The sequence below is a fragment of the Lichenostomus cassidix genome, chromosome 20 (assembly GCF_008360975.1).
Source record: "Lichenostomus cassidix isolate B80296 chromosome 20, HeHo_3.0, whole genome shotgun sequence".
Classification (NCBI taxonomy): domain Eukaryota; kingdom Metazoa; phylum Chordata; class Aves; order Passeriformes; family Meliphagidae; genus Lichenostomus; species Lichenostomus cassidix.
Genome location: NC_139500.1, coordinates 3,448,025 through 3,469,484, shown reverse-complemented (window position 1 = coordinate 3,469,484; position 21,460 = coordinate 3,448,025). Strand labels below are relative to the sequence as shown.

The window sequence follows — 21,460 nt, the reverse complement described above, 5'->3', positions numbered from 1 at the left end:
AAGTTTTCACTCTGTCACCTGAAATGTGGAATTTAAAATTATGAGAATTACAGTGAGATGGTCACTGCAAACTGGGGAATTTCAGAGTGGAATGAGAGCTCTGGAAATGCCATTATTTACATGCAGCTTTGGTGGATTTAGCAACACAACTCCTAGTCCATTTGGCCATGAAAAAAGTAGGATTTTGCTTCCCCATATAAAGCTTTTATCCCTGCTTCACACTTACAGAAAGCCTCCCTCAACCTTTTTTTTGCTCCATTTTAAAATGAGTCCACAATTTGATTGCCAGGCTCACCATTACAAGTAATTGTAACAATATTGGAAAAAAAAATCTATGTCTATTATAACTTCAGCTGACCAATAATGGGAAAGACAATATGAAAGGAACATTAATAACTGACAGAATGAGGCATCTTTTGATTAGTCTCTATCTTTAGAAATAATGCATGGAATAAAAGCCTGGCCCCATTAACAATAGCAGGACTTCACTCATCATTCTATTTCGGGTTTCTTAATTCTCACCAATTCTTTTGCTACTTAATTATGTACTGTGTCAACAAGCAAATATCCAAATAGCACTAAGGAAGAGCAGTAAAGCTCATAAATATAACAGTGGTTTATGCAATGTGGATGTTAAATATAAAAAACACAAGAAATTACAGCATTTTGCAATAGCAGAAAGTGAGCAAGAGCTTGGGTTTGAGAAGAATCACATAAGAAATAGCCAAAGAAAGGAAATACTTACAAGAAACTCGTCTCTAATAAAATACTTGGCCCTTGTAACTCTGGGATCCTCACCAGGCTCTGGTGTTGCTGATTAATAATAAAATAAGTATCTTATTAAAACAGGTGTTTTCTGGTATTGGCACCTAAAAATCTCAATTTGTTCTGTTTTCTGCTCACATATGACAGAAATATACTTGGCAAAACTGACTGTGAGACAAGACAAACCATAACATTATTTAAACCAGCAAGATTTCAGAACAAAATAATATTACAGTGGCCACAGTACCAGGCATTTGGCAGGTAAGGGAAATGACCACAGGCAGGATTATGGGGAGTTCAGAAGACACATTTGTAACAAAATGTCAGACTGTGGTCCACATCAAGGTAGAAGGATTTTGCTATGATGAAATTAGTAATATATTAAATGTTTAAGATGCAGGAATCTCTCATTATTAACACCTTAAATTTAACATTACAGTTTGGCTAAAAGACACTGATGATTACATCTACTTAAGAGTTTCCAAGTCTTAGCTGAAGCTACCAAAAACATCACAAATGAGATTAACAAGGAAATGATAAATTGCAAATAAAACTTAGAAATCTTACCATCATCTGGTGTAGTGTAGCGAGCAAATTCTGGAAAGTAGTCTTCAATTTTAGATTTCCCTGCCAAAACTTTCTCTGCTAGCAAATCTTGTTTATTCAGGAAAAGGATTACTGAAATGGTCCGTAGCCACCTGTGGAAAATGGAAACCAAACACTGTGAGAAGGCACAGCTCAGATCACACAGAAACTTGAAATAAAGTAAGGCACACAAAATGTCTGGAGATGAGATCATATGACTCTGGAATTATTTGGAAAGCTTCCTTTTGTACCTGAATCCCGAGGGTGTAATTTCAGGTGTGCACACCCTGGGGTTGTTTGGGTGCTCCCCACTCTGTGCTGTGAGTCCAAACCCATCCAGGGCAGCACAGCCAATTCCCAGAGCACTGCTCCATCACTGCTTTAATTAATTACCTCAGCCTCAATATGGCAGCTACCAATTAGCAGCTCTGCAGAGCTCTCTGCAATGAGCTGAGTGCATGAGACACTAAAGGTGGGAGGCTGTGACCAAAGAATGAGCCCAGACTGTGCTGGGAGATGGGATTAACCCTCACTCACTTTCCTCCTCAGGGGATGGGGGAGGAGGAAAGGAAGAATGAAAGCAAAAAAATCTGAGGGTCAAGATAAAATATAAATAATGATTGTTTAATGAGCGAAGGATAAGTGGAAGCGAGAAGACAAAACAAGTGATGCAAAGGCAATCACTCACCACCTCCTGTGGGCAGAGCAATACCCAGCAAGCTGGGTAACCTCCCAAAATCCCTCTTTGCCCTCTTACTGCAGAGCATGGTGTTATGTGCCATGGAACACACCTCTGGTCAGTCTGCTCTGCCCACCTCTGTCCCCTCCCACCAGCCCAGTGGGTTCACTGCAGGGGCAGTGAGAACAGAGAGGGCCTTGATGCTCTGCACACACTGCTCAGCAGCATTAGTGTGTTATCAGCATGGTTCTAGTCAAAACCTAAACCACAGCACTGTATGAGCTGTTCTGGAGAAAATGAACTTTGTCCCAGCCAGGCCCATCTACCAGTGGTGACTGCAGTGTCAGACAGGATCAGGAATTTCAGTGATAATTTCATTCACAGACCTGTTGTTCCAGATACTCTTGAAGAGGTTTAGTGCTTCCTGCAGCCGGTTGGTCTGATTGTCCTCTCGTATCACCATGTTGTAGCTACTGCTCGCCACCACAAATATGATAGCAGTCACATCTAAACCAAGAAATACCCTTCAGTTAGTGCCAAGCTTCACAAGAAATATCCAGGAATCATGAAGTTCAATAAGAAGCTGCCAGACTCTCAGCTCCACGCAGAGAACAGGCTGAGATGCTGCTGCTGACAGCTTTTTAAGTACCAGGAATCAAAAAGAAAGTGAAGAAACCATGAAAGACAGGCAAGGCAGGCCCCAGAACAGAAGCTGACAGTGATAGAAAATGCAGAAAAGAAAGGAACTGAAGCAATAGAGAGAAACTGAAGAAAGGCAAGAGGAGAATTTAAAGAAGATTTAAAACATGTAAATAAAACTGGGAACAACAGTGAGCTATAAGGACAGGGAGGCCCTTGGGGGAAAACCTCAGGACAAACAGCACTTTTGATCTGTGTGAACAGTAATAACAACAGAAGCCTGCAGTGAATTCATGGTTCATTGCTCTGGTGCCCCTGTAGTGTGTTTTACTGCTTAGAGACCCCATCTCTTGCCCAGGAGGCATCCCCAGCAGCACAGGATCTGCATCCCTGTGTCTCTGTGCTGCTCCAGTCCCTCACTGACTTCCAGGCTCATCTGCCTCAGGCAGCAGCAGCAGAAGAGATGAGTCAGACCATGAGGCAACAGGAAGAGGAAGGAGCAGAGGTAAAACCCAAACAAATCTGTTATTAATAGCACTGGAGAAAATATTGCACAGTCCTTCCACACACATACAGTGTCCAGGTGATTCTGTGACAGAACTGTAGCAATGGACCATGAATTCCAAGCTGCATTCTGCTTTATTTATTCTCTAGGATCTTATTGTAACTTTTCCACAAAAAGGTGCACTTTTGTGTAACTTCATCAATATTTTGTCCAAACAAGAAAGAAGAGAAAATATTTCCATCAAGGCCAGCTTTAAGAAAACCCGTGTGGAGAAAGGTTTCACATTTAAACAGAGATGCAGAGTAAAACAAAGAGTGAAGATATCCATCACACTGCACAATAAACACCAAACTGCCTAATTTCTGTCCTGTATGACTGTTGGATAACTCCTCATTGAGCTACATGGAAAGATGGCGGATTTCCCACAGCTGAGAAAATGAAGATTAGGCATTACAATTTTGCAGAGTACTATTGTATAAAGCCAACAGAAATTCTAATCCTACCATTAAAACACTGGATCCATTTTCGGCGTTCATCTCGTTGCCCTCCGACATCAAACATACTGAGAAAAAAACATAAACCCAATCAGTCAAAATAATTTTGTGCTGAGTTTTTTTGTTTGTGTCTGCATGCAAACAGAAAAGGCGAGATATTTTAGGACTTCTGTGTCATAGAAGCTAAAGGGAATCTTGGATTACAAGAACCTGAACAGGTAAACAGTTCACCAACATATGTATGCAGAGAAAATAGATTTAAAGCATTTTGTTCTGTGCAATTTAAAATAAAGCAGAAATTCCACACCAATTTGCATTTCATTTCAAGCCAGACCACTAAATTAAAAAGACATAAAATACTTGCTTTCTAATAGACAGCAATACTTGAGAAATACAGTTGTCTCAATGACTATGGTAGGCTCTCCTCCCAGTTTACCCTGGTGTTTGCCTGTATTGTATTAACAAGACACAAAAACATAAAAAAGAAAAAAATTATACTTACTGAAAATTTACTTTATCCACCTGAAACTTGGTTTCAAAAATTCCTGATGTCAACACTCTGCATCTGAGAAGATCCTAGAGCATAAAGAGAAATCCACTGATTCAAAACAGATGCTTGATGATTTTTCATATATATCTAGCAATGAAAATAAACTCCTTTTATTCCATGCTGCACTGCAACACCAGGGAACAGCACTGGAGTGCTCAGTGTCACAGAAGCACGATGGAAATCTGGTAAGTGATGGAACATTTTAAGTCAGACATCCCAGGCATTTATGTGTATGAACATAATCCAAAGGACCAAGCAGTTTTTAGTGGAATCCTAAATGTGTACAGTGCATGGCAATACCTGAAATGGCAATTGGAAAATGAATGAATTACCCCCAAAGGCAAAGGGGGCAGATAAATTGTGCAATTCCCTAAGAAAGCTCCACGTACCTGGTCAGACGGGGTGTACTCGTTCTGTTTGACTATGTCAATCTTGTCTAGAAAACTGGGGAGAGGAAAGAAAAAACAGAAACTGGTCACTCTCAAATCAGACCAACTTCCTCATGCTTTAGTAACTGACAGCTCCCAGGTAAACTCTGGTCCATTTCAATGCTCTCAGGCTCACGAAATGATGAAAAATCACCCACTGGAATGGCTCAGCTTTGGGTTTTGTGCTCAGGATGAGCATTGCCAGCAGCAGCCGGCAGAGGGCTGAGCGTAGATTAATTAATCCATCTGGGAATCTCATCCAGCCCCTCCCGCCAGCTCCCTCTGCCACAAACGGAGTTTAATTTAGGTCATTTATTCATACGAATCCGACACAACCTGCTACTATTAACGGGAAAGCAATGACTCAAGCGAATTGCCCACATGTGCTTGCCCTGGAAGTAAAATGAGTATTTTTAAACAACTTATTGCTATCGTTCTTTAAATAAATGAAAGCCCTAAACCAATTTCAGTACAAGTTCAGTTCAGTGAGAGGGGACACTGATTTTTCTGTCAGCTGCTGTATCAGTGTTTCAGTTTACTTTTTGGTGCAGCAGTGGTAGTTAGCTAAATGGGTAATAAAAAATATTTTTCACTCAAATTCATTAGGCATTACCTAAAGGTGATATTCTGAAGTATTTAAATGCTTTTTTTACTAATTAACTATAACCTCATAATTATCTTTCACTTCAATTGGAAGAGCAAAAATCTCACGAAATGTGTTAATTCTGTTTTATTGTGGTGTTTCCATGAGCCTTGATGATGTGGCAAAGCAGCAGCTCAGGATGCAGATTTGGTGATGTTTGCCCCAAGCCCAGCACCAGGTGCCTCCTGCTCAGCCCCTTCCACTTCAGCAGTGCCTTCACTGCTACCATTAATGATTAATCAGCCTTTAAACCAATAGGCTTCTAGCTCCCTTTGAAATTCCTTTGCATGGATTGTTTTCTCTCTGAAGCAGAAATCACAAAGAAAAGGCGAGTTTTCCCCTCCTCTCTCAACGTGCCTTAACAACAGCCACAGTTTAAAGGAGGGAAAAGGGAGTCCTGTCCCAGATTCACAAATCAAAAACCCAAACCCCAGAAAAGCCACCCCAGGACTCAGCCCCAGCTGACTTCCTAAAAGATCTAATGAGGAGCAGGGAAGAGGGGAAAAATAATCCTATTTTTTAAGGACGGCTTCAGCGTGATGCCTTTTTCACCAGCAACTAGAGTGATCTTGGTTCAGAGAAACACGAAAATTAATTTTTGTTTAGACTGAATTAGAGAATTTTAAACACATTAAAATGTACCATAAGTTAACATGCTACAAAAACACGTGAGGCCAAGTGCAAAGATCAATTTCCATCATGGAACGTGACACGGCAGCAGACACACAAGGATAAAGTGGTGACAAACTGTGCTCTGCAACTTGCAAGCTGGATTTTTTACTCATATCTTCCAGGCTGTTAAGTAATTTTATTTATTTTTTTTTTAATCCAGAGAGAAGAAATAAAACTCTCTGTTCAGTACACAGAGGATGTTAAATATGTACAACAGCCGTGAGTTTCCACCCCATGCTCTCCCCTCTGAGCAGTTTCAGAATCATGTGGCAATTTCACAAGTTGGAGGATGCTTGAAAAATGTTCCGAACAGAACACGTTCATCAAGATACAAAGGTGATTACTGCAATCACCCAGCTTTTCTGCATGAATTTATCCAAGCAGAACATTTTATGCTGTGTTCCACAAGAGGTGGGTTTTTGGTTTTGTTTTCGGTTTGGGGGTTTTTTTTTGTCTTGTTTTATTTTTAAACACTCTGCTAATCAGCTTAATGGATTTTGGAAACTGAAAATTAGAAAATAACAACAAGATATTGCTAAAACCTGGAACTGAAAGTACAAACCTCTTACTGTTGTTTATGCAGACTATTTTTAGGTCTATGATTTCCTTGAAAAACATCAGCCACATAGGAGCAGCAGTACTGTACTTGAGACGAATTCCAACAGCACTGCTCATGCCAGGTAAAACAAGTTCGAATGGAATAAACATTTCTTCTTCCCCCCCAAAACAAGCTCCAACATTCAGTAACATCTGATACTCCTAACAATGCTCGCTGGAGAAGGAAATCTTTCCCTGTGTGATAATCACCAGAAAATCCACCCTGCTTCCAGGGGCATTTTAGGGAAAACGGAGCACAGCCTTACATGAAATGAAGATTTCCTCCTGTGCCTTTCATTGCAGGCTGCTCCAGCAGCTTTACAAAGGGCTAAAGCCATTAAAAACCAGTTTGATTTTTTGCTCAGATGTAAAGAAAGGGGATTGTTCTTTCAGTTGGTCAATGCAAAAATAAATGTAAGGAGAAAAGGGGAGCAGAAGTTTGATCTGCTCTGATACACCTAAAATAAGGAGCAACAGCAGGAGCATGAGAGTTCAGAAAAGATCAATACCCTGTGTTCAGAGACTTCTCAGTCAATGTTAGTCAAGACCAAACAATTCATCCAGTAAATTAAACTAATAATCCAGTCAGATGAGAACAAAGCCCAATTCAAAATAAACACAAATTCACCATCGTTAATTTCTATTTTTAATTCTTGCTACGCTCTACCCAAAACACAACTGAGGCCACTTGAGTACTACTTTGTGTGCCGAATTCACTGCTGTGAGAGATTGTTCTGAGCCTACTGGAGACATGCCCACCATCTACTGTGTCAGCAGTGAACTTGCAGGGAGAAATAGAAGTGACCTTGGTGAAATAATTCACATAAAACTGTCAAACCACAAAACCAAATTTTATACTGCGAGCGAGCCTTGAACCAAGTTACAAAGTCAGTTTTTTTCTTCTGTAAAATTTTCCCAGAGATTATATGGAAGAGCTATTTTCCAGAAAGCAAATAATTCATTCGGCATTGCTGCCAATTCTCACTTTGGGCCACATTCTGGACATGACTAAATAACAGGATCAGCTACTGCTCTGCAGAATTCTGTCACTTAGTAAGAGGCTCTTTTCGCTGTGTTATAAAATATTGATACTGCTCTAGCACATGTTAACAACAACAACAAAAAAAACCTGAGAGGAAGCAACTCTAGGACAGCAGCAGTTGTGTCTCTGTGATATTAAAATGAAAGGTATTAACAAAAAATTAAAACAATTCTGAAATAAAAAAATTTGCTGTGTTTTTGTGTCCCTTTTTTAGCCTAGGGAAGGAAAACCACATATGAAATTTTTCAAGCAGATCTTTGTGACAAATAAAGTGTGTTTAATTTCAAGGGTGCACTCAGGAGGCAGATGCAGAGGTACACTGAGAGCTTCCTTAGCTCCAACAGGTCTAAGTAATTAAATTATGCATGTATCCCCAGCTCTTTCCAAATTTTAACTAAAACCCATTCTGTCAAAACTATGTCCCAGTTTTCAGCTCAAGATACATGCCAGTACCCCATTTACTCTGGAGTTGTTTCATCCAGAGAGAGTTGCTTTATCCCTGTGTGGGGGGAATTTCCTGAATGAACAGTGATGCTGCCAGTCCAAGACCTGCAGCACGTTTTCCCTGCTGGAAAGGTGTGTAACACACAAAACCTTCCACCTCAGAACCAGCACAGCTTCACTGTCTGGGGAAGCACAGGAGGGGAACTCAGGCTGCCTTTCCTTAAGCATTTCCTATCAGTCTTCTCAATAAACAGCGACTGAAATGTTACTCTCTGCGATCCGAGGAAATGGTTGGCAGAAAAGAATTTTTTCCCCCTGATTTGCGAAGAAGAGTTTTTGCTTTCAGCATAGAACAACCCTGGAAAGGTGTCTTCAAACTGACAACACACCTATATTTGAAGAGCTTTATTTCCATCAGGGTTTTTTTCTGGTCAAGTCATAACTTGAATTTGCATATAAAATGTCTCTCTTGAAAGACACACTGAGATCTCATCTTCAGTGACAGTAAGATAATTCACAAAACCAAGATTTCAATCCCAGCTAAAGACAACACTTGTTTTCTTGTTTTTAACTTATAGACCTCAACAGTAGCACCTGAACTCTGTATTTGTGAAGCTCCTTGCCTCTGAAAGCTTCAAGGTATTTTATACACAGCAAATCAGACTTGCAGCTCTCCTGCCTGCCTTCAGTGAGGCTGCATTTCCTGCCTCCACCATCGCACCCCAAATGCACACCTGGCATGAACCCTCTTTTGAAGGCAGCCACACTGAGTAGTTAATTGCCCCAAGCCCCTTGAGTCAGTGGAAATGAATTTCCATTTCCACTGAGTCATGTGTTTCTACCAAGATATTACTAAGAACCCATCAGAATATTACTAAGAATTATCAAGATTTTACTGAGAATTACATTGGTATTTATCCTGATCATCTCTAAAATAGTCTTTCCAATTCAGGTTTCCATGACCAGAAAGAAATTAGTATTTCTTTACTGATTACCCTAAAGACCAAACTGTGCAAACGCCCAGCAGATTTTTATTTATTTATCTGCACCCTATCAGGACTACAAAGTACGACATAAAGTAGTTTTAAGCTGAAATTTAACTCAACATTAACAGTGTTTATTATAAACAAGAGTCCGTTTTTTATTTTTCAGAACAGACCATGCTTTACTTCTGCTTTCCTGCCTTTTCAGTCCTTGCCATAATCCTTTATGTTATTCAGCAAAGCTTTCTAAAAGCTCTGCACTTAACTATTTGATAAATTCTTTCTTCAGCTACGCTGTCTATGCTGAGCCAAAGACACAGGATGAGTACAAATATACAAAAAATCTTTTTTAAAAGTGTATCTGTGTATGAACGAATTGACTGTCCCTCCACTCCATCCCTTTCTGCTGCTCCTGGGAGCAAGCAGGAGTGGGGAAAAGGGGGAATCCTATTCCTTAAACTGGTGATAAAGCTTTCAGCTAGTTTATTTTGCAACAGGGGCAGAACAGCAGGCAAAGCTACAGCCATGATGCAAATAAAACAAACAGACATTCTATCTGCTAGTATTTATGGTTCATTCAATCTGCAGATATGGAGAGCATGTGAAACCAAACTTGTCAGGTTTTGCCTCAAATGTAAGTTAAAAATCAAAGCTGGGACATCAGTAGATTTTTGTTTGTTTTTTTACAGATGAACTGATATTTTCTATTATTTGCAAAGGGGGAGCTTTTACTGCTGAGGTGGTTGCCGAAGAACAATTTGCCACCAATGTTACTGGACAATTAAAAATGCCCAGAAAGGCACAGCTCTTTTTTCTGCCTAAACAAAACTAGGTAAGGACAGAGAAAATAAATTCCAAACCCATTGCAATTACTTTAACAACTTCACAGTTAGGAAGAAGAAAAAACCTTTATAGAGACAGGCACACAGGGATAGTATTGTACCAAGTATTATTGTTATAATTAGGAGAGCACTGTATGGCACCTAAAAACATCTCATATACGATGTTCCTGCACCAACATTCTCCATGTCAGTCCTCAGACATAAGGATCCCATTGAAAAACAGATTTATATAGGAAATGAACCTCAAAATGTAGTGTAAGACGTGAACAGAAGTAAACCAAAAGACGACTCTCCAGAAAACTTCCCGAAGAAGCTGCAAATACTTTTTGATTTCCAATGTCACTTCAAAGGGTTATTATGATTTCCTTATCAAAGTAGTAAGTCACGCAGAAAGATTTACAAATAGTCTAAAGCTCAGAATTGAATTATAGATGGTATTAATGCGTCCATATCCCAGAAAAGTGATTTTGAGAGCGGCCCCAGCTGTAATTCCAGAAGAACCTCGAGCATTCCAGCCGCTTGGAGGCAGAGGGGCACCATGGGTCTAATTTTGAAGCAAATAATGAGAAAGCTGAAAAGTATGACTCCATATATTTGGAATCATCTTGTGGTAATCAAGGTTACAGTTCCTTATATGGCGTGGAGAACATGAAGCACACACAAAAAATAGAATATTAAAACGGTGGGGTACAAAGAACTGCGACTATTGCAGAAAAGCCAGGCTGTGTTTGCAAGCCCCCTTTATTTTTGTGTCTCCACGAAGCTCCAACCTTGCCCTAAAAACGAGGCTGGTTACACACCCGCCTTCCCAAGCTGCCTAATTAAAGCAGCGTAATCCGCCGGCAGGCATGAATGAATTTCACACAAACCCAGCAGAAGGCAAACCAGCCCTTCAGAAACTCCAAAAGGGAAATGGGGAAAAGGTGGGAGAAAGAGAAAAATCTATTTCAAGAGGTTGTAGTTGTCTCTTCTTTTTTTTTTTTCCTTTCTCCCCCCCTCTCTGCCTGTCTAAAGTTAGTCTGGCTTAGAGGATGCACTAACTTTCCCAATCAGTTTTACATTACAGCACAAGTCCAGAAATAGCTCCCAGCCGCCTTGGCCTCTAGCACGGTTGCCATGACAATGGAACCACAGGGCTATAAATAGCTCATCAGCACCAAATCTTGTGAGACACATCTGGAATGGGGCCAGCCCAGCCCCGGCCTGACAAATAAAAATAGGCACAGCCAGTTTCAAAGGCTGCAAAGGTACAATGTGGCTCCGGCTGTGCGGAGCAGGGCAGGGAAACGGGTTTGATTGCTTGTTAGCACGAGATTTATTTGATAGGAGATTGGGAGAGGTATAAAAGTCACTTTATTGCATGCTAAACAGCCAGCCTTTCTCTAAGGTCTATTTTTCTTTCTTTTCCCCACCCCTCTGCAGCACAACCACCCCTCTTTTGAAACTGTAACAATGCAGCCTTTTGCCCAGGAGACCATTAAAATAAGGAAAAACAGAAGGAAAGAAAAGAGATCTTCAAAACTTCCCCCCCTCAACTATTTCTGTACGTTTTTGGCTCAAGTGCAGTAAGTGCTCCTGCGGGTCTGACAGGCATCCTGGCCGGGATCCTGCCCGGGCTGGAGTGCTTTGCTCCAGCTAAAATCAGTCTCAGGCTGCTCTGTGCCTCCAGGAGGCTGGAGAGGGACGTGATTCCCAAATCCTTGTGCCAGGGCTGCTCCCAGCATCATCCCTCTGGAGCCTCGGCACATCCCATTATCCCATCCCATTATCCCATCTCATCCCATCCCACTTCCCAACAGCTCCGTGCCACCGCACTGCCTCTGGAGCAAGCATTTTCTTCCACTTAGTGGGTGAGAAAATGTCGTATTTTTAGCACAGACTCTTGATCAACCCATTCAATTACATCTAAATTATCTGTGTGGGAACAGAATGTTATGTCAAAAATGTTATTCAGTGTATTTGTCAATATTACCCAACAGAAGCCATTTGTATAATCAGGAGATTCAATATTTTCTCCAGCACAGGAAAGCAGCAGCTCAGGAACCAGACTGAAGTTGTGAGACTTTGATATTTCACAGACACTGGATGTAGTAAGTCAGCGTGATATAACGCAGAGAAACACCACTCCCAAAATGTAAAATCCTAGTTGCTCTATCAAAAACCAATAGAGACTACAGATGGTGATCAAAAAACTGCAACTATAATAAGCATTAAGCCACAGTAAAATATCTTCCGTCTGCCAGAAAGGCACCGTGCACAGCTCCACGCAAACTGCACCATCAGCCCACAGCATTCCTTTAGGTCCCTACATGGATATTTTCATTGCTAAAAATTGTAGAGTTACTTCCACCCAGGCTTCAAGCTGTATGTAAACTTCCCTCCCTTCCCCCTGCCTTTCAGCACATTCAGTTTGCTGCCCTGCCATCTGAACAATGCACGCCTCAGGAACAGCAGCTCGCACAGAAGGATTTTGGATAATGCACTTTAAAACATGCACTGTGGGATTTATTGGTTTTTATAAAGATACTCCGAGTTAGTCTAAGAGCCTATCACCCAACTGCAAGTTTTGATTTAAACCATATAAAAAAGAACTATATTTTTTTTTCCTTCCTTAAAAAAGCAACTCATATATTACAAGATAGCCCTTTCTGGCTCACATATGGGACAAACTTTCTTATTTTGTCTGTGAGAAAGATGAGGGGGAGAGAGCTGTAGAGTAGCAAACCCTACATGAGATAACCCAAACCTGGCCGATATTCCAGTCCTTCCTTGGAAGAGCTTCCATGGCATCCCCAGCTCCCCTTTGCCATTAACTCCTTGCCATGACTGGATGACCCTTATGGAGGATCAGTTGTGCTCCTCTATGCTGACCACAGGCACTGCTGACCCCAAACTCTGCACCCCACATTCCCATTCCCAGCTCTCTCATGGATCTGCCCTGCACAGCCTCCCCCAGGAGAACCAACATGACCCCAAGCATGTTTCCACATCCCACCACCACCAAACCAGACCCACTCACCCACCCCTGTCCCCGTGCCCTAGACAAGCCTGGGGATGTCCAATAACCCCGAGCAGCCCCTCACTCCACCCCAGATGACTTCAGCTGCTCCAGGGCCAAGGCTGGGAAGAGCCATGGAAGGTAACGGGATGGATGAGATCACCACAACACACTGATCCCAGGGCAAGCCCGGGGTGAGGGAGTGGGGAGGAACATGGTGCAATCCCTATTAACTTTTTTTTTCCGCTTTTAACAAGGCTGCAAAAGGAGACAAAAACCATGGGAAAAGGCGAAGCAATCAAATGTTCATGTAACATAATTCCCCACTCTGCTTGCTGCTCCTCCAACATTTCTTACTGAATTTTGTAGTGCTGTACATACCAGAAACTTGGACCTAATTACTGAACCTGTTTCTTGCAAGACACTATCAAATCTATTGCTTTAGATGTTTTATCTTTTCTACATTTTAAAGCAATTTCACTTGCCTGCCTTAATTTTTAATTATCCCTATATCTGTCCTTCCTGATGCTGGAAATGCTTTTGGCCTCCTGTGACTCTCACAGAGTGTCATCTTGAAGAATCTATGTCCTCCATCAAGTGTGGTACCTTTTCCAGTTATTTCAGCAAAAGCTCTGCACACTAAGGAGTACAACTTATAATTTTACACAAAGAATTAAAAGCTGAAGTCTAACAGGCAACTGTAAGAAAATAACAGATTGTTTCCAAGGTCTTTACTATCTGAAAACCAACAAGATGGACTAGTGACAACTCCAGTGTGGCTGATTGTGAACTTCCTTCCCACCTGCTCCCCATAAATATCCGTATTTTTAACATAGTTTTTGTCATGCCCTGTTTTCTGGAAGGTGGAAAAGTGTCTATGAACAAGATCAGGGATTTTTCTGTTTTAAGCCTTTTTTAATTGTAAAGCTAAAGCCACAGGCCTTATATAGAGCAGACAAAACCAAAAACTGCATCACTGATTGCATCCCTTCTGTGCTCTGTGGGGACTGAACTTTCAAACTTGAAAAGTAATAATTTTTCACAATCTAATCTAATTTAAATCCGTTAGGTGCAACAGGGATCTTCTAACACAGGTTTAAGAATATTTGCCTCGAACTTAGACTAAGGAGTCTGTTTAAGCAAAGTCAAAATCAGAATGAAGAATTTTTAATGAAATTTGAGTGTGAATTTGTTTGAAATTCCCCATATCGGATTTCAAATTCAGACACGAAGCTTCCTTCAATCCCAGATGTCATTTTTAATATGGCAACAACCTGTGCATGTTATAGTTGTAAGTTCCCTACTGTAGGCTGCTCTGAGCAATTCAAACAGGTGAACCTAATGGGATATCCTTTCATTGTGTTTCAACTAAGCATTTTTATGAACCTTGTCCTCATGGTCTGTAGCTCCCTCCAGTGCTATCAAATCAGTAGAATTGGTTTCAGTTCATAAAGACCAGCACGTATCTATAATTTTAAAACTGAGTTATTATGACAGAATTCATGACATCACTAATAAATAAAGAAAAATTATGTTAACAATATGAAATATTAATAAAAGTGCATTCAGATGAGAAAATAATTAACAAGCTTAATACTTCATACTAGTTTCCCTAAACTGAAGAAACAGAGCTATCTGCAAAACCAGATAAAATAAAGGTTCAGACAGTTCTGACATTTTTCAGCTTGTGTGTGGCTTGTAGACCTAAACCCAAACAGGGAGAACACAGAACCAAGCACTTCCCCAGTTACTACTGGAAAAATGGGCAACATCATTTGTAACAGGAATTTTAGGGACGGGGTAGGTGGAGCTGACATGACCTCACGTGACAGAAAAGGAATTTTGAACTCAAGACTGAATTTCCGCAGGAACCAGGGAAGCAGTGATAGCTCAGGGAAGGAATCAGGCCCCAGATGAGCCCAAAACAAGGGGAACACAAACCTCTGCTGGGCTCTGAGCAGGGTGGTAAGGGAGCACTTCACCTCCCTATTTAAATACACTTGCACAAAGATCTTCAGAAAAACAGTCTGCATATATTTAAATGCAAGATATAAATCCAGTGCCGGAATTTTGTCTGCTTAGGCACCATCGCAGCTGAGATTTTTGTTCAGTATTTTAGGAAGTTAGGCTCTCTGGCAAAAAGGCAGTAATTCTGGCTCTGCTGCTGCTCCCAGGACACTGAGAAGGTTCATTTCTTTGCCGTGAGCCGCAGGCAGGGCTGGAAGAGCCCTCGGTGTCTCTAGCAGTACCTGTCAATACCTGCTGGGCTGACAGTCCCACACCTCGCAGCAGCTCACATTTCAGCCCTGGGTTCCTCAGAGGAATGCAGCTGCCTCCCTCCTTCTTGTTTAAACGTTCTGCTTTCAACGCAGCAAAAACAACTCCAGGCCTCTGAGAGCAGAGGCACAACCTGGCACCTGGAATTGAAAGCATCTGTAAAGAGCACACCTCTCGTTCACTGAAGTTGGTTTTTTTTTTCCTTTTTCTTGAAAGCAATTTCTTGATCGTGAAATTTAATACCAGGCATTTTTAAAAAAAATATCATTTAAAACCAAGCAAATGGTACCGAGCTGCAACAGCATTTTATACTGAATTTTGAGCAATATGGGGATATTCATTTTTGGCTACAGTGAAAAGCAAATATCTGGTTCTGTGTTCTGCCATACAACAAAATGAAGAAGTCAAGTTTAAGTGCTTGTCTGTCCCTGGCACACATTACATTCAGGCAGATAAAAGGAACAAGAAATCAAGCTTGAAGCCAAAATCAAAGGTAAATAATAAAGGTGACCACACTACTCCTGTGGAAAAGCCATTCACAGGAGTGACCATGGTTCTGGAATTCTGCAGCCCTCTTTTATTCTCAGTGAAAAACCTGTCAGTCATTCAGTTTCATGGTTTTGCTCTTTGCTGAGTGTTTTGCTACTCTTGAAAGGAAAATCTAATACAGACCCTCCATCTTTGCTTACTCATGTGTTTGTGACAACATCAATACACAGCCACTGACTATGGAATGTTTCCACAAACTGCATTTGAGTATTTAGTGCTTTTAAGCCTGCAATTAAAACGGACACCTCGCAGAATAATGTGGCTTTACAAAGACTCACACACAGCCCTAATTTAACAAGGGACATGCCATGCCATTTTAGAATCTTTTAAATAAAATATTTTGGCCCTTCCCTCTCACTTCCCCACTGACCTAACTTGACTCAACTCACTCTGAAGCAGAATTTAAATCATTACAAAAATATGAACTTTAAATCTCACCTCGCAAAACACACAGCTGGCTATAAAAGACCTTAAAATAGCACTAAAAGCTCTAGTCATTCAAATGTCTGTAAAACACGGTAGGATAGACTCTGTATTTACAAAACATATTCTAACATTTGCAAAATGTGTTTTTTCATGTGGACTTCTCTAAGCTGTGTGCTTTTAACACTGGAGTCGCAGAGAATTTAGAATGAAGTGTGCACAGGAAAAGTAAAATCCCTGACAAGGCACAACCTCTGCCTGTTTCCTCTCTCAGCCAAGAGTCACGTCGCTGGTTTTGGCACAGGGAGGTTTTCCATGGCAGTCCCTGACTCACAGAGGAGCAGTGAGGTGCTGCAAAACATGGAATTCAGACAGGACTGGAGGGAGGGTAGGGGTGAGGGATAGGGAAATTTGGGGAAAACTCTTAAAATCCCTTATTCTCTAATTAGTTTGTTTTGTAATGTTAAAATGAGGAAGTCGTTGGGCTGCTTCAGGTGGAATTAGTTCTTTTGAACTAGCTTTATTGAGTCTATTTATTACCTATATAAAAAGTGTTGTAATTACCTTAACAATTACTCAATGTATTATTCATAGAACATAATTATTTCAGCATTACACTCCAAAAGCCCTCAACAGCAGAAGGCACAGTTCTACCTTGAGGTGGAACCTTACACTCAGAAGAATATTAGGACTAAGGAGGTAGCAGAGGTGGCACAGACAAATCACCCTTGCAGCCTCAGCATCCTCACAGGCAAACTTTCCTGAAGTCAAGGACTGGGACAGCCTGGGCAGGGAATCTTCTCCCCCAGCCCCATCCCTCTCCAACCCAAGGGCTCTGTGCTCCCAGGCAGTGCCAGAACCTCGACCACAAACCACCCTTGGGCTGAGGCTGGAGAGGACCTCTGTGCTGAACTACCCTGTGCAAAACTGCTCCATTTAAATTCCTGCCACGTTCTCTGCAAACCTGAACTCCAGTCCCACCTCTCCTGCAGGGATGGGGGCAAGGAGAACAAAGAAGGGAAGATGCTGCCCATTGAGGCTGTTAAACAAACACAAAATGGTGTGGTCAGCTCTACCTGTGCAGGGAGCATGAAACAAACGCTGCGAGGTGGGAAAGAATTTCATCTCAGTGGGCAAGAATTCTGAAACTCCAGTGATGCTGGTTTACGCTCTTTTGGTTTATTACACTGAAAAGAAAGTATGCCAGAGCTATGAGTAACCACTTATTTTTGCACCACCAGTGGTGGATTCCCTACCCCTGTGCACTCTATCACAACTGGGCAGCAGGGAATCCAAGGGAAGGAAAAACCAAACTGAAGAGCCCAAGGTGTTCACTGACGTTCCAGAAAATCTCCAAAATCCACTGGATGGCTAAAAGCCATGATTCCAGTAAAGGACAAGCACATCTTCACCATCTCTTTGTCTGCATAGGGCAGAGTCTCATGTTTGCATCTCAAATGGATGAAACCCTAAATTATTCATGAACAGATTACAAATTTCTTCTTCTACATGAAAGAAACATTTAAACAGTCTCAGAAGAAGAACTGAACTAAAAAAGACACTAAAAATCATGGGTATCATTGCTACTGTGGGAAAGAGGAGAGGGGGTCTAAGATTTTATTTCTCTTCCCCAAACATTGTGCTTATTCCCACATCAACATTTGCTAAGCTCCAGCTGGGGCTTTTTGGCTGCCCAATATCCAAGTCTATTATTTTGCAAAACGACCTAAACCCAGCAAGTCTCTTATAATGTCTTAAGAAGCACTAAATGATTTACAGCACCCTTCAGATTGCAATCTTGGTTCAAATATGTGCCTGAAACTTAGTGGCCATCACTCCCAGCCCACAGATCTGGAAATAAATGTGCAATTCAAAGCTGTGCTGGGAAGCAGAGGCATGGGGCAGCTCCAGGGGAACAGTCCTGGGCTGGCTCACCTATTGCTCTGATACCTGCAACCGTGCAATTCCAGAGTGCTGCAGACAATTCCAGGATTTCCATTTGTTCTGCATTGCTATAATTAGAGCTTCCTGATCGTGGTTTACACTAAGAACAGCAGCAAAGGCTTCAAGGTGGAAGAGACTCAGATCAGATGGGTCAGACAGGGAGAAAGTCTGGAGAGAACACTCAAAGGTTCTGGTGAAAGGGAGGTGTGTTCCTACATTACCTACCCCATATCAGGTGCTTATTTATACATCCACCGTCTATAAACACCAAACCAGATGTGAAACACAGCTTTTATCACACAACAGCATTTCAACTCCACTTCCTCTCCCCAGCAGTGAATTATTAATTCACCACAAAAAAGGGGTGTCTGAGCACAGCAACTGGTACATTACACAGAAGTTAATAATCTGCCACTACTAAATATAGCCACTCCTGTTTTTCTTCCACATTTTGCTGCCTAAGAGATTTTTGCAGCATCTTGCACACACTGGCTGCCCTGCACGGATGGTGATGCTCAAAACCAGTGACAGGTGCAGAGCTTTCAAAACAGCACTTTTCCCTCACGCCATCCCACCCACGTTTCGCTCCAGCTTGTAAAATTGCAGTTATCTGCTTTGTAGGAACGCACACGCACAGGAAGTCCAAGGAACAGACTGCCAACAAGCAGATGAGAAAATTAAAAAAGATCTGAGATGCTAATAAGCCGTGCCAGAATTACACACTGCATCTAAATACAGGTTTTGAGGGAACATCACTGGAGTACTTCTGCAGATAAGCATATCCTTTTTAATTAAGGAAGAAAATTTCCCTCCTTTGAATGAACTCACTTCCATTGGAAAGACCTATTTTACTAACACATCATTTTCAGTTTCTTTGCTTAAAGACAATAGAGTGTTGAAGAAAAAAAAACAACCTTAAGGCCTATATAATTTACATTCAGGTCACTGACTTTCTTGATTGTGGCTCCAAGCATCAAGCCTTTAAAAAACCCCACAAGCCCCACACTGCTCTGTAGCAGAACTTCCTCCTGTTACCTACATTCCTTTTTATCAGCACAAACTGCAGATATTCAGTGGAGTTACAGTCAAAGGGTATCCCAAGGGAAAAAAATATCCTTCACTAACATCACAATAAAAACCACAATTTTTAAAAAAGCTGTCTGGACACAATCTCAGGAGTAAGGTACTTGAGCAGGGAGGTGGGACTCAATGGCCTCAGTGGTCCTTTCCAACCAGACCCCTTCTGTGTGATCCTGTGATTACTGATTCCTAAGAAAGTATGCAGAGAAACTGTCAAACATGTATTTAGACTTATCTAACTCTGCAGGGAAAAATCTGTTTCAGCTTTCTGCATGTCCAGCATTAATCCATTACGATGCCCTGTGGTGTGGATGTCAAGAACAAATGTGAAACAGCTCAGGACTTTAAAAAAACACTGCTTAAACATGGATATTACAACCTGATTCACCCTGTAAACCATGTATGCATAAAAGCAGCATGTGCTTGTACAAATTCTGGTAATTACAGAAGTTTGTTTCAAAAAAAACCCCCATGTTTCACACAATATAAACACGGTAATTGTCACATTATCTCACAATCTACATTGTGATTTCAATTATGCACAACAAAGAGACTGCTCATGAGAACTGAGCTGAGAGAGTAAATCACACCCCTCATAATAATAGTAACAAACCTGTGTTCATTAGCGTTTGTTTGTTTTTAAAAGGTATTTGTTCAACTATTACAAACATCTCTTGCAGACTGGTGAAAAAGAAAAATGCACTGGGTGGGGCATCAACCTTTCATTTGTGAGACTTGTCTTGAGAGAAATCAGTTTCATATTCTTCACAGCCACGTGACTTTATCAGAAAACCACAGTGCACAATTTTTGGCATAATTAGCAGGACCTTCTTAAATACAGCCCAGAAGAAAGCTGTGAGGGAAACAAACACATTTCACATCATTAGGGAAACTCAGAGCTGAAATGGAGGTACCAGCCTCTGCACGCAACAGCAGAAATCCCACCTATTTTTAGTTCACAATTCCAGTAAGAAAACAGCTGGGAGTCTAATGAAATTATCTTGGTGACAAATTTAATGGACTGAACACTAAAGTTACTATTTTTAAGTGAAGTTCCTAATTATCCTTCAAAACAAGAAGCAATTAAGCAGCAGTGGAGCTTCGGCTTCCCAAGCGTCTGCAAGGCTCGGCTCCAATCAGATTGAAACTGGGAAATGGCTCAACACCTTTCTGATCCTAAAAGTTGGTTGAGGGCCAGGCTTGGGGTTTGGTTGGGGTTTTTTTTAGTCTAATGAAAGCAGTTCTGCTTTGACCTGTCCAGTCCTGCCTCGTGCTGTTTTCCCTGCCTGAGCTCTGCGCAGCTGCACAGTTCAAACTGTGCTGGAGAGGAGATGGAAGGAAGGGAAGGGAAATGGAGCATGGAGAGGCTGGAGAGAGCTGTGAGAACCCTAAATGATAACAGAGCTTGGATCACAGAGCAGCCCAGCTCCGTGGGAGAGAGCTGGACAGGGAAGTGCTCCAGGAGCAATGGAGAAGGGCCAAGGATCCCACCTAGCAAAGCACGCTGAGAAAGCACAGAGGAATTCTGGTATTTTCAAATTGACTGAAACAGCCACATTAATCACAGTAAAGCGAGTTATAATCTGACATGTTCTTCTCCAAAAAGCTTTAAAACTGGCCATTTTAATTACTCTTTCCCTTGGTAACACACTGTGGCACTAATGAGTCTGTTGTACTTGTAACCTCACATGTGACTATTCCACACTTCACACACACCACACACCTTATTTTTGAAACAAACTTTGAACAAGAGGGGTAGAGAAGTAGAGTTAGCATTGAAAATACACAGGTAACATACTAATATCCACATTTTAATGCAGGATAGATTCTGGAATGCCCATTTGAAGAATGTATCATGGTAAAACAGGAGAACCCTAAACCCATCCTCTCGACCTTTCAACCAAACCACTTCAGTGTGAGATTCAAGATCAAGAATCTTGATGACAAGATCTTGATCAAGATTCTAGATGACATTACAATACTTCTTGGCATTAGTAGCATGAAAGATTGATCATCCTTGACTCATCTGACTTCACTTAAAACATCTCACTATCCAAAATCACCCAAGGGTTTTTGCAGATGTGAGTTTTTCACTCTTCTCAAAGAAGAGCTGTAGCAAACAACCAATTTACAAATGGTGAAACTATGCTTCAATCAAGCCTGGCTCTGGATAACAAAATGTGAGTATCCTAAAGCAGTTCAGCTCCCTGGGACAGAGGTGAACAGGGAGTCCTCCAGAATAAACAAGAACCCATTCCAACCCAGGGAAGAAAAGGAGGCTGCACACCTTAACTGCAAAGTCTGTTCTTCCTCATGGCACA

At 41.4% G+C, this 21,460-nt stretch overlaps 1 protein-coding gene and 1 long non-coding RNA gene across 3 annotated transcripts in view; one reads left to right on the top strand and one right to left on the bottom strand.

The window, feature by feature from the left end:
• GNAS (GNAS complex locus) overlaps positions 1–21,460 on the bottom strand; it is a 131,639-nt gene that overhangs the window by 4,620 nt on the left and 105,559 nt on the right. For both annotated transcript variants that reach the window (XM_085079145.1, XM_085079144.1), the window contains exons 6-11: positions 4,607–4,661; positions 4,170–4,243; positions 3,677–3,735; positions 2,416–2,536; positions 1,333–1,463; positions 746–813 (exon numbers count right to left, since the gene is read on the bottom strand). In XM_085079145.1, coding sequence (XP_084935271.1) covers positions 746–813; positions 1,333–1,463; positions 2,416–2,536; positions 3,677–3,735; positions 4,170–4,243; positions 4,607–4,661 — 508 coding nt within the window. The remainder of the gene's footprint in view (positions 1–745; positions 814–1,332; positions 1,464–2,415; positions 2,537–3,676; positions 3,736–4,169; positions 4,244–4,606; positions 4,662–21,460) is intronic.
• On the top strand, positions 10,899–14,181 carry LOC146428559 (uncharacterized). The gene is made up of 3 exons (XR_014855951.1): positions 10,899–11,115; positions 11,888–11,958; positions 12,269–14,181. It is a non-coding gene; the product is annotated as an uncharacterized LOC146428559 (long non-coding RNA).